The sequence below is a fragment of the Eurosta solidaginis genome, chromosome 3 (genome assembly GCF_040869045.1).
Source record: "Eurosta solidaginis isolate ZX-2024a chromosome 3, ASM4086904v1, whole genome shotgun sequence".
Classification (NCBI taxonomy): domain Eukaryota; kingdom Metazoa; phylum Arthropoda; class Insecta; order Diptera; family Tephritidae; genus Eurosta; species Eurosta solidaginis.
This window is the reverse complement of record NC_090321.1, coordinates 58,670,460-58,684,518: the sequence shown is the minus strand read 5'-3', so window position 1 is coordinate 58,684,518 and position 14,059 is coordinate 58,670,460. Positions and strand designations below refer to the sequence as shown.

Below are 14,059 nucleotides of genomic sequence, written 5' to 3'. Positions count from 1 at the left end.
TGGTCATATGCTTATATGTACATATACCCCTACTCACTACGCACCTTGGTACATTTTCTAGGTGGCTGCACTCGACGCGCACTCTAATGGGGCATATGTCTATATATGCATATAACTATACCCAATTTAGGTAGCTAATCATACGTGTAAATGGGTGGCGATTAGATGTAAATAGTGTTAGTGTCGTATATCATGTTTCGTGTGCCCACCCTTATGTACGTGTACCTAGGAGTGTATGTAAGCTCCACTCAAGGGGCTTTGGAACGGACTCACCCCTTTATGTGGTTATTGCGGTAGTTGTTCTGGTTGAGGTGGCCGGCTCTGGGTGTGCCCGGCTTATTTCGTTGGGCCTACAGGTAGCGGCCTTTGCTGCTGCGGTTGAACTTGCTGTTGTTGATGTTGCTGATACTGCCGATTCAATTCATTGGCTGTTGTTGTTGAATCTTACCATTTGTTATTTGTGCCAATACGTTCATGTTGCCAAAGACCGTTTTACGTATTCAATACAAAATCGATTTTATAAAGTTGCAATTAATTTAAAAAAATTTCCCCGGTTTGTTGTTGTTGCCGTTTCAACGGGCACATGAGCATATAAAGAGTTTGCCACAGGTGGTTGTAATTCTACTGCATCCACATTCATGTACACATAACCGCTTGCAAATGTGTGAACAAATTTTTCAATTGTAGTGAGACTCCTCGCTGTTTTTAATGCGTTCAGCAAAATTCGTATATTTTATACTTAGTAAGATATGATTGATTGAACATAAAATGGAAGTTCTGCTTTTTATAGTTGATAGTAAAGAAATGTATTATAAAACTATTGCCAAATGTTGTCCTTTTTGATCACTTTTATTTTCCTGCAGATTGATTGATAACGTTGCCGATATCTTTCTGTAACTTCGGTAATAATTTTTTTCTTTTTCTGCAAAGATATAGCAAATATCACTTTTCTGGTGTGTATCGGGCGGAAACTCATGCTAGAAGAGAAAAATTTTTCTTCCTCATGGCCGGTCTGTCTGTTCCCTTCCTTTCGATATTTTTCTTTCTATCGCCACTTTCACCACATCGCTAGGTGTGTTCGCGTGAACACGCTCCCAAGGGGATCATGGCCGTAGACCGCAGCAGCAGACCGTAACAACATAAACGATTTGATTTCGTTTTGATATGGCAGAAAACGAAGCAAAATCACTTCGTTAATTTGACGTTCTTAACGTTAATAAACGAAACGAAATGACTTTGTTTCGTTTATTAACGTTAATTATCGTAACGAAATGATATCGGTTCGTTGGTTAAGCATGCCTGATTTCACGTGTGCGAAAATTTAACGACATCTGCTTTTCAAGTCTCTCAATCATCCAGAGCATTCCCCTGAGAATTGAGCGTCAGCCGAAGCTGTAAAACTCACTGGAAGACGGCAAATAAGTAATGCAATTTAAAATATATCTCTGTAACTAAATAAAGTATGTGGAATAATACAATTTTGTTGAATCTGAAACTCAATTGGGGGATCACATTTCTTTCCTTGTACTGACTATTAAATTTATCTATCTAATTCAGAAAAATTTTGAATTACCAAATCCTAGACATGGTAGATATTTTAGGGAGCTCTTGATAAATAAATAAAAAATTTAACGGGCTGCTAGAGCTCACAGCTGGGCATGGCGCAACGATACAAGGTGGCGGCATGGGACAGCTGATTTTAAGCTTTTTTTATTTGATTTGATACATCAAAATACGGCGCAGTACGATTTTGACATTTGTCCATCGAATTTACAAAAACAAAGTACATGAAATTTGTATTTATGTTTGTAGGTATGTCACCATGCTGCCACCTTGTATCGTTCCGCTATGCAGCTGGGTCTATAAAGCAGGCTTCGCTTTTACCTAGATGTCATTACTCTTTATACTTATAAATACGCTATATATGAATCTGAAATTTAAAAAAAATTGGTCCCCCGTTTGGGAAAGGCTGTATACGCCCTTGTCATTAACTATTATTTTATTAAATTATATATATCTATTATTGCTAATGATGTATGAATTCATAAGATAATAAAGAATAAACAAACAACAACAATTTCTGCCATGAAAATGCATATGCCTTGTAGGAAAAATTAAGAGGAGCATTACGCAAATTGAAAGTGAAGCTCGGTCTACATCTCTTCGGAGGTAAACCGCCCCAAGCATGCAAAGCAAGTATGTTCCTCTGAAGAAGCACTTCATCGACCGCTTAGTAGGGCTAAGCTCTACTGTAATCGAGGACATTCTGTTTAACATTAGACGGACAAATAGGTTCAGTTTCTACATGGGGCTGTCCATAGTGTATGGTCCACTATGGGTCTGTGACTTTAAGCTAACCTAGCCTACTAACATCTCGAAACGAGTATGACTCGGCGTTCAAGCTAAGGTATGCGCCCTGTTTACTTGAGTAGGCTACATTATGACGACTGGACAATGCAGGTGGCGAATCATTCATATGGGCTCTAAAACATTCTCTAACCTATGAAATCAGCTGAAGCGCATATATATTTTACAAAGCTTGTTGAAAAAATATCGATGTATGTGGAATTCACTGCGTCCTCGATATAAGAATGACTAGCAAAGTTCCTATACCTCTTAAGAGCAGGAGCTCCTGACTTTTTATATCTTCAATTTTAAAGATATACAAACAAGTCTTGGTTGAAATAGTTGGTAACTCCAAGTGCTTCCCACCTTAATGCTATCTGCTCAACATTTTATTGTATAGACTATGATAATGTTCAAGTAACTATCATACATCTTTATCTTTTCTCTATCGAATAGTTCCAAAGTCGTCTCATGTTCGCGAAGTTAATGCAGTTCACCCCACGGCAATAGCTGGAATGTAATTGAAGTTCCATTGGCAAAAAATCATCGGGCGTAGCGGATGCCACTTTGTTGGTTCCACCAATTTGTAGGAAAAAATTGAAAAAAACGCATATTGGAGAGTTCGGCCGTGATCTGCTATTTCGTATATCACGTGGTGTGTATATCACGTAATAAAGTCCGTGTTTCAGTCCTTTGCCCTACATAATTCCAGTATGCCCCGGAAAACCCCTTCGAGTACTATTCCACTGGATTCAAAAGTTTCCGTAGCGCAAGGGCTACCCTGGCAGTTTATAGTTTCCGGAACGTATCGGATCAATATCCGACAAGAGATATACTTATTGAACAGGCAAGGCTCTTACGCCATTAAGTTCATCACATGAGGGAGTGGAATCACTTAGATGGTTCGAAGTGGTCATATCAAATAGGTGAAAAGATATTTATTTAGAAATAAATGGTGAGACTAGTATCTTAATGATGCTTGTTCCCGGAGCGTACCGGATCAATTCCCGGGAAAGGACCATAAAAGGACATGATAACACTTCACTGAAGGGGTTACCAGCGTAATTTTGAACTTCTCCAACCCAAATGTCAACCGCACCTTCCCTTAACAAATCATCTTTACTTGGCAGTCGAGACTCTGACTTCTCCAACTTCCTAAGCGGGCTAGGGGGTTAGAATATACGCGCGGCAGGTATGCCTGTCCTAAGAGGGGGACTAAAATACCAAATTGATTCAAGGGGTTGTGTGGCGCAACCTTTTCAACGTGTTGCCAGTCCAAAATATAGCTTATCCAATCCAATTGTAAACCACACCTGTGACTTTAACAGCCGAGGCTCTGGCGACCCCAAGTTCCTCATGGATCTAGGGGGTGGCAGTGCGGTATGGCCTTGAAGGTTTCATGTGGTCATACTAAACCGAGATGGTCGGGCTGGTGCCTTGATGGTGCTTGTTATCGTAACGTACCGGATCTGCACCCGGCAAAGGACCATCAACATCGAGGACGGATTTTAACTGTTTGTCACTACTATTCATCGTACTTGACCTTAACCGCGCTAAAAGTGTCGGCCCAAAAGTTGACAAAGTCATTCGTGGACATAAGAGAAGATCAATATTATAATATAATCTGTGTTTTATGCTTTTGCATGTGTAAAGCTTGGTAATTTATTTCCATCAATATTTAATAACAAAATGTATGGCAAAAAAAAAAAAAAAAATTAGATAAGCATTTATTTATTTACTTTCTTAAGTATGAAAACAAATGTTTGCTTATTAGAGGCGATGGCTTGTAATACTAAATCTAATCGTTAATAAATACTTCCACACAGTTGTATCTCAATTTTTGGAATTCAAACTACAATCCGCCGTCGGCATATCAGTAACAACCAAGCGCTGCTTCTTCACAAAATGTTCTATGCGATTTTCCAAACTCTCTATTAGACAAGATTTTAATGTTAATATTCAAAGCTTTTAATATAGCTAAAGCTTACCACAACGTTTGCGATTCAGCAGCTGTTGATATTGCCTTGGACGCACACCATCTTGCAGTAGCCAAGCTTGAGCTTTTACTGGTGCTGAATTCTTGGACTCACTTAAACGTATTTGATCCAATTGATGCAGCACATCACGTATCATAGTGCTTCTGCAAAAAACAAAAAAAAAAGAATATTTAACAAAAAAAAAGTGATTTGTAAAGTTGTGACCTCATACTTAATGTTATACTGCATCCATTCGCCTTGGATGGTTTCAATAAGCTTTTGTAGATGCTCATGGCCATATATCCACGATGTAGTGTGTTCTTCTTTTCCTGCATTACTGTTCTCTGAAGAGCCCTCAGTAGGCTGTATTGTATGTTTACGAAATTCACAGTGAAAGAGATTCAATGGCAAACCAATGGCCGGTGTATACTGGGGTTTACTGAAACAAGCCACGAGATAGATATATCAATAAGCGATCTGAACTGCGCGAAGCAGGGATTACGGCGAAAAGCCGTGGTTTTGTAGGAAGTGCCAAAGTCAAAATTCCTTCGGCTCATTTGTGTATAAGGAGTGCCAGGCCCTCTAGCAACAACCCTTCGAATAGATTTACCTGGCGAAACCAGGGGTCTGGCGTTAGTGCTGGCTTCTAGGTTCTTTTCTTTAAATGCGTGAAGACTTAATACGAAGAGATGCCCTAATAATGTCTCCAGATTCTGGAAAAAAGTTTATAAGTTGCAATCGAATTAACAGCTCTAAAAAATCAACATGCATGGACGTAACGCCTGAAGCAGCTCTTCGAAACACGAGTTGTAGTTCATAGCTATGCTAGGATGGAACTTGCAAGTGAAAAGTTGAAACGCACCAGAACGTGTTAACCGGCCGCAATAAAAATGCAAATGAAATATCACCGTTCTATTCGATGAACAAAGTTTTTGTACCCCTCACTTACCAAAACCCAGTTGTTGTTGTTGTTGTAGAGATAAGGTTGCTCCCGAAGGCTTTGGGGAGTGTTATCGATGTGATGGTCCTTTGCCGGATACAGATTCGGTACGCTCCGGTAACACCACCACATCACCATTAAGGGCAAGCCCGACCATCTCGGGAACGCTTTATGTGGCCACATTAAACCTTCAGGCCATCCCTCCCTCCCCACCCCCAAGATACATGAGGAGCTTGGGGTTGCCAGAGCCTCGTCTGTTAGTGAAACAGGATTCGCCACGGATAGGTGAGGTTGACAATTGGGTTTGGAGAAGCTATACTTTGCGCTGGCAACCTGAAGGGTTGCGCTACACAGCCCCTTGAATCTGGTATTTTAGTCCTCTTACGACAGACATACCTACCGCGGGTATATTCTAACCCCCTAACCCGCTGGGGGGACCAAACCCCAGTCGTCTGGTACTAATAAACTAGTCGCATTGTGACTGGATTAAAATGTATTCACTTTAAGGAATCAATGCGGTATCGTGTTTTATCTTTACATACATACATTGCATAGAGTAATTGGTGATTTGAGGTTTGGAATAAAAAAATAAATAAATAAATGTAAGGCGCGATAACCTCCGAAGAGATCTAAGGCCGAGCTTCTCTTCCAATTTGCGTCGTGATCCTCTTGATTTTCCCTACAAATTGGCCGGACGGGACCTACATGTTTTATGCCGATTGCGAACGGCATCTGCAAGGCAGATGAGTTTTCACTGAGAGCTTTTCATGGCAGAAATACACCCGGAGCGCTTGCCAAACACTGCCGAGGGGCGACCCGCGTAGAAAAATTGTCTCCTAATTGAAAAACCTTATTTCTAAAATTTTGATGTTGCTTGCCCGGGGTGTGAACCCAGGGGATACGGTGTGGTAGGCGGACACGCTACCATCATACCACGGTGGCGGAAAAACTCTCATAAAAGATATACTGATAAAACCACTCACCAAGGATTTTTCTCAACGTCCAACAATTCATTTATAACATCTGGTTGTTCCTTACGCTCACCAATGAGCAGCAGTACAGCCATAATGCAGCGTATTTGATGCCAGAGGAAAGCGTTCGCTCTGATTTCCAGCATGTACATTGCATAACCTGTTGAAGCGGATGACAAAATAAAACAAGTACTTAGAACTAAAGTTATACACAATTCAATTCTTTACCATCTTCTTCTTCCTTGGAATTATTATGCTCAACCTCACATCTCTGCACACTCGCTTTAAATATTTCTCTTATATAATTTGTTACACCATTGTTTACATCCATTTTACAAAAATTTCGAAAGTCTGTGTGTCTGCCTAATAGTTCACAAGCTTTTTGCATCTCTTCTATGCATAAATCACCTTTTGGAAAATAGTAGCGATATGTGCGCTCTACACAGTCAAATCGTGCACTATATACCGGGCTACGTAATGGCATCCACGCTACAGCTTGTATATTACGCGGCAGTACACGATTCAATAGCGTACAATATTCTATTTCCTTTTGTACAGATTCAGGTGTCAACTGTTGATCCGGTGGAAATTTACTACGCAAGTCGATGGATATTATTTGACTAAAAGCGCTTACTTCTTTATCTGTACGGCCACAACGGTGATAATTGGCAGTTTCGCGTGACTCTATGAGGCAAGTGCGTATGAGTGCTTGGAAGATGTGGTGCTCTAATGTGGAATGGGATGTGAATAATTTAATATAAATAATAATTGGTTTCTACTTACCTATTGTTGCATTTGAGTCTTCTTGCACTGCCAATCCATGGTAGTCCCACCCAAAGTAGAGTAATTTAATAAGCACGTGCCGCCTATAGCTCCTATGATGAAATAAGCAAATGCTCAGTGATTGTTTTTGTTCGTTTAGTCGTGAAATGTACTTACTTGCTGAAATCAAATGTACGCTTTTGTTGTTTTTTGTTTGGTTGTGTCACCGTAGGCTCTGCCAAGTATTCCTTAGTGGTCACCTCTCCATTCGTCTCCAGTTGCGAAAGTTGTTCATAAAATTCACCATCACTCTGTCCTAATTTCTTTTGTAGTAAATTTCTAATTTGAAAATTATATGCGTCCAGCTGCAGGCACTTTGCTATAAGCTCTTCTTTATTCAATTTTTGCAATTCTTCACGATTTACGCGTCCTTTGGCACGTTTGTTTATTTGCAACTTTTTTTCATTCATTTGGTTTGCTGAAAGTGTTTCGGTAAACAATGTGGATTTGTTTACTATAGAAGGTGACAGTTATGTTGTGGATGTTTCATCAGATAAGGCGACAAGGTAAATGAAGATCCACAAAACATTTTGCATTACCCTACAAGAACACTTTCGGGTAGATAGCATGCCAAATATGGAATACGTATACCCCAACTATCAATGAATGTTTGCATGAGCTTCTTAAGGGCTTTTTGCAATCCTAACCAAATCATTTGTCAAGCTCTGGTATAGTTTTAGCCTTAGGGAAAAATTTTCAAATAGTGCACCGTGCTTTGATAATAAATATAAATAAAAGTTGGTACATGAATTTTCCTAGATGCCAAAAATAAATGTATTATCTTACGGCGGCTTCTAGTCTTTTTTGTGCCTAGATGGGCTCCACCCCTCACCCCGCCGGGACTCGCGCAACGGACCTCGCATTTATTTACTTGAACTCCCAACTCCTGACCAAGGTGAACCGGATCTAGTCCTATGGGAAAATCGACAGTTTTGTGATTTTTATTTTCCATCGAGCGATTAAAATTCCCATATTTTAAAAGCAATTTACTTCAATATTATTCGTTATATGCAATTAAGATTACCACAATTAAGGGATATGGCCAACCTTTTCAATTATATAATTTTCTTCCGATCTGTTTGAATAATATTTATGTATATTTTAAGCTACGCATATCTATTGTGTTGGGTGCAAATAAAAATAAAGATTATTCCACCTTTCAGCTCGACGTTTCACCAATTTTCCTTGGCATCGTCAGGAGCGTGACACTGTATTTATTTAATAAAACAAAAAACAACAAAGAACACAATCAGATACATATAGATTTAAAATATTGCAAATAAATATTGATTGCACAAAAAGTATTTTCTTACTTACTTACTTAATTGGCGCTTAACCGTCTAAACGGTTATGGCCGTCCAACAAGGCGCGCCAGTCGCTCCTTCGCTCCGCCAACCGGCGCCAATTGGTCACACCAAGGGAGTTTAAATCGTTTTCCACCTGGTCCTGCCAACGGAGTGGGGGCCGCCCTCTACCTCTGCTTCCATAGGCGGGTTCCGATAGAAACACTTTCTTGGCCGGAGCATCATCTTTCATTCGCATAACATGGCCTAGCCAGCGCAGCCGCTGCGCTTTAATTCGCTGGACTATGTTGGTGTCTGCGTATAGCTCGTACAGCTCATCATTAAATCTTCTTCGGTACTCGCCATCGCCAACGCGTAGAGGTCCATAAATCTTTCGAAGAACTTTTCTCTCGAACACTCCCAAAGCCGCTTCATCTGCTGTTGTCATGGTCCATGCTTCTGCACCATATAGCAGGACGGGTACGATAAGTGACTTGTAGAGTACGATTTTCGTTCGCCGAGAGAGGACTTTACTTTTCAATTGCCTACCTAGTCCAAAGTAGCATTTATTGGCAAGATTGATTCTTCGCTGGATTTCAGTGCTAATGTTGTTGCTAGTGTTGATGCTTGTTCCCAAATAAACGAAGTCTTTTACTATTTCGAAATTATGGCAGCCAACTGTAGCGTGGTTGCCAAGGCGCATATGCGCTGACTCTTTGCTCGATGACAGCAGGTACTTCGTTTTGTCCTCATTCACCATCAAACCCATCTTTACCGCTTCTTTTTCCAGCTTGGAGTAAGCAGAACTAGCAGCGCGGGTGTTTAGGCCGATGATATCAATGTCATAAGCATATGCCAGTAATTGCACGCTTTTATAGTATATTGTTCCAGTGCGGTTAAGTTCTGCAGCTAGTATAATTTTCTCCAGCATCAAATTAAAGAAATCGCACGATAGGGGTCACCCTGTCTGAAACCTCGTTTAGTTTCGAACGGCTCGGAGAGGTCCTTCCCAATTCTGACTGAGCTGCTGGTGTTGCTCAACGTCATTTTGCACAGCCGTATAAGTTTTGCGGGGAAACCAAATTCTTACTTGCAATAATGGAAAATTAACGAAAAACACAATTTCACAAAAAATTTAAACATTTAAAAACATTTGAATATTAAAAAAATTGTGGAAAATTAATAAATTAGAAAAAATCTATACCACCTACATGCGGTAAACTTGTCATACTAAAATCTAAATTCCAAACATAATAGGTACGCGGCGGCGATATTGTCTGTATCTTCTTTTTTGTTTATTGTGTTTCCTCTTTTTTGCAAAATTCTTAGCCTTTCTAATGCGGCAGTTACCCACCGACGTGTGCCGTACGTAAGGACGTTTGTCGTACGAAGCACGTTTGACGGAACTCTCAAGCCCGTAGGAATCAATGTGTGCGTCTGTGTACATGTACATAACATATTTGTGTGTGTATTGTTTCAGATAAGCACTGTTGCTATTGACCATTTTGCATGTATGCTTATGGAAACATCAACTTTTTCCAATTTAATTTTTGATATTGTAAAAGGCCGGAATACATATTAAATAAGTATAAATAGATTAAATATTTATAATCAGCACTTTTACATAATTATTTCGAATTATTTCCACAATTTTTCAAACTTTAATTAGGCTTTTTTGCATAAAATTGCAAACGGTCAAAAATTAGCGCACAAAAGTTTACTAGGCAACTCTGTCTAGTGAGAGAGCGATCAGCTGACACGTTCTTACGGAAAAAATCAAAATTGTTTTGATTTCTTCGTTCCGGGCTACGTACGTACGGGCGTTGCACGTCAGTGAGTTTTCGTTTACATTGCACACAAGATAGGTCGTGTCAGCTGACATGTTTTTTCTACGTACGTTCGTGGGTAACTGCCGCATAAGGTGTAACGCGCTTTTTCTCTCCTTTCGGTGTTTATTATTTTTATGTTTTCAAAATCAGCTGTATGTTTATTTTCTATTGCATGCTGTGCCAAAGCTGTGCTTTGTTTTTGTTTACGTATATCGGCTTCGTGCTCAGCTACCCACGTGCCGAGCGCCCGCTTTGTGGTCCCAATGTAGACCTTATTGCAGCTACCTGCCCTTCAAAAAACGCGGGTACTCTATAAATAATGTAAGGAATACTCCTTTGGGAGTATAGGACTGCTCCAAATCTAATCTGTATTTATACAAAAAATGTGCTCCAATTAACATTGCGATGTCCTAGGAGAGGAGTAGGTGATCCCACTCTCGCTTTGTTTGTGAGTATCCATAGAGTACATACATGAGAGTACTTTCCAAAGTACTTTCACTGTAATACTCCATGGAGCACCCAGAGAGGATTATATTCCAAAGTACTAAAGAGTAGTTGTGTCGGAAAGAATTATCGAAGTGAATTTAATTTAAAATGAAAGTAAATGAAGAGGCTAATACAACATTTATATTTTTTGCTACGAATATTCTTATGTTATTTAGCATTTGCGTGAATAAAGAAACTAATATTTTTCTATACATACTTTAATATGTATACATAAAACCAGTGCGCTGTTGCATTTTATCAGAGTTGCCAAAGTAAAATTTTATTATTAGTTATTTGCATGCAATATTTTACTATTGGCAACTCTGTTCGATCGTCATCAAGTCGTGATCACTGTCGTTAAAAAACGAGCAATGATCGGCTGATGGTGGTCCGCAAACGCATTGCAAAGGAGTATTGTTAGAGTACTCCAACATGAAGAAAATGGAACACGTAATCCAAAAATTTTTGCAGGGTTCTTCATTCCCTTTACATTGAATTTCGTAAACTACATTGCTACGTTGTTGGAGATCTATGGGTGTTTTGTTTGTGTAAAGCACTTTGCCAAAGTGCAGTTTGACCTGTATGCTAGTGTAGTGTTTGTTTAATGCAGGCATCGGCATTTTGGAAATGCAGATGTGTTAGTGAGAGCGCGATAGTCGCGCACATCACTTGATGCATCGGTTTGCTTAGTTCATTCGCTTATTAGCAAGCAACAATACAAGATCGTTTGTTATTATATTTTTAATGCGCAAAATAGGAAGCAAAAGGTTTATACAATTAAATACATTGTAATTGCGCAAAAGGGTTGGTCAACATTAAATATTTTTCGCTTGTGCGCATTGAAAAAATTCACAAACGATCTTTGCTTGTTAATAACATTCGTCAACATTGCGAACGACGCACACAATCGTAGTTGCTGCGCCAAATCCTCAGTGACTACTAAACTAAAGAGAATAAGAATATATGTGAATTGAGTGTGCACAATTGTGCTACTCATAGCGGAACGATACAAGGTGGCAGCATGGTGACATACCTACAAACATAAATAAAAATTTCATGTACTTTGTTTTTGTAAATTCGATGGACAAATGTCAAAATCGTACTGCGCCGTATTTTGATGTATCAAATCAAATAAAAAAAGCTTAAAATCAGCTGTCCCATGCTGCCACCTTGTATCGTTGCGCCATGGTGCTACTAAATGCCGATGCCTGGTTTGATGTTTTTGTCAAGTCATGTGTGAAATTTTCTGTGAGCCTAGGAATGTAAAGCGGCAATTACCCACCGACGTGTGCCGTACGTACGGACGTTTGTCGTACGAAACACGTTTGACCGAACCCTCAAGCCCGTAGTAATCAAAGTGCGCGTCTGTGTACATGTACATAACATATTTGTGTGTGTAATGTTTACAGATAAGCACTGTTGCCATTGATCAGTTTGCGTGCATGCTTATGGAAACATCAACTTTTTCCAATTTAATTTTTGATGTTGTAAAAGGCTGGAATTAATATTAAATAAATATAAATAGATTACATATTTATAATCTGCACTTTTACATAATTATTTCGAATTATTTTCACAATTTTTTAAACTTTAATTAGGTGTTTTTGCATAAAACTGCAAACGGTCAAAAATTTGTGCACAAAAGTTTACTAGGCAACTCTGTCTAGTGAGAGAGCGATCAGCTAACACGTTCTTACGGAAAAAATCAAAATTGTTTTGATTTCTACGTTCCGAGCTACGTACGTACGGGCGTTGCATGTCGGTGAGTTTTCGTTTACATTGCACACTCATAAGATAGGTCGTGTCAGCTGACACGTTTTTCGTACGTACGTTCGTGAGTAACTGGCGCATAAAGCGGGAGTCATTGGTGCCGTATGTCGTATCGCTGTAGTCGTATCCCTAACGTAATCAGCTGTTTATCGTTACGACGGTAAACCAAAACCCAATTGGTTGGCCACGATACGGTTACGGCCTTAGCGGCACAAATAATCGATTTCATTGATTCTCATAAGGTTGGTCGAATCAGCTGTTATAAGGTTACCGATACGGTTACCGATAAAGCACAAATGTCTTCACCTTAAGTGACACTGAAGTATCGATTTGTCTGGTTACTTTTTTGTATATGAAGACTGTGTTTTTTGGGTTATATTTTCTATTTCCATTTGTTTCATATTTATTAAATTTGATATGATATGGTCCGGATAATTATTCTTTATAAGCGTCAATTTAATTTTCCTAATATTTGCGTCATGAAAACTTTGATGGCTGATAGATAATATTTTGTCTATAAATTTCTTCGCCGTATTTATTTTGTTTTTGAAAGGCTGTGAGGATATTAAGTTTATGAGGCGCCCAGAAGAGGTTGGTTTCGAGTACCAATCCAATAATAGTTTGTTAGTGAGCCTGTGTATACGTGTGTCTAGAAAGAGGATGTTGTTGTTTTCTTCTATTTAAAACATCTAATATTGTCTTTGTCTCTTTTCTTGGGATGATGGCTACATATTTGACTAGGAACTTTATTTGTATGTTGTGTTGTTTTTGTAATTCAATAAAAGTGTGTGAAAGCGCGTCATCCATTATTATATCGGCAATGGTTGGGGAAAGGGAGCTGTCCATAAGCATTCCATATGTTTGTGTATATATGTTGTTGTTGTGCACGAAGTAATTGTTGTCTTTTAAGCAGAACTCTAAAATATTGTGAAACTTGCTCTTAGGTATATTCGTATTTTCCTTTATTTCATCCCATTTTTGCATCATTATTTTGGAGGCCATATTTGTTGGTATATTAGTGAATAACGAGACGACATCAAACGACACTAACAATTCATCATCACGTATAGTTAAATTTTGCAGTCTTTCTTTTAACTCAAAGAAGTTTTTAATGTTATATTCGGTGGAAATCAACGACCTAAGAATTGTTCCTATGTACTTGGACAAGTGATAAAATGGGCCATTTATAGACGAGACAATCGGACGTAAGGGATATTCTGGCTTATGTATTTTTGGCAGTCAATTCAATTATTATTAATAATTTAACGGGTGTGACCATTTTCATAAAAGAAACCGTACATTAATTTGTCCACCAAATGTCATTGAACGATATCTTAAAATTTTCCCGTAATCGTTAACAGTGCACTAATGGAGCATATAGCTTAGTTTTTTCTTTTATGTAATTGGGCTACAAATACGCTTTCGAGTAGATAGCATCAATATATAGAAGCTACATACAAATTGAAAGTGGCTTTTTATCATGTAATGCCCCTAACTTGCTAAACAAATTTGCGGAATGTAAAGCAAGCGCCAATGATAATCAATGCGGCAAGAGTTCTATATGAATGACCTTTTTCTTTCCCTTCAATTTTCAAAAAAGCATTCAGTTTGTTACTTTTGTGTTTACAGTCATCCA

At 38.9% G+C, this 14,059-nt stretch overlaps 1 protein-coding gene across 1 annotated transcript; it reads right to left on the bottom strand.

Moving 5' to 3' along the window:
- Positions 1 to 3,977: 3,977 nt before the first annotated feature.
- LOC137246388 (tRNA pseudouridine(38/39) synthase) lies at positions 3,978 to 7,498 on the bottom strand. Its single transcript, XM_067777480.1, has 7 exons — positions 7,173 to 7,498; positions 7,017 to 7,108; positions 6,462 to 6,959; positions 6,246 to 6,393; positions 4,555 to 4,761; positions 4,335 to 4,486; positions 3,978 to 4,277 (listed from the first exon to the last, which is right to left on the bottom strand). Exons 1-7 carry the CDS (start codon positions 7,463 to 7,465, stop codon positions 4,180 to 4,182), a joined length of 1,488 nt encoding a protein of 495 aa, XP_067633581.1. The 5' UTR covers positions 7,466 to 7,498; the 3' UTR covers positions 3,978 to 4,179.
- Between the last annotated feature and the right edge of the window lie 6,561 nt (positions 7,499 to 14,059).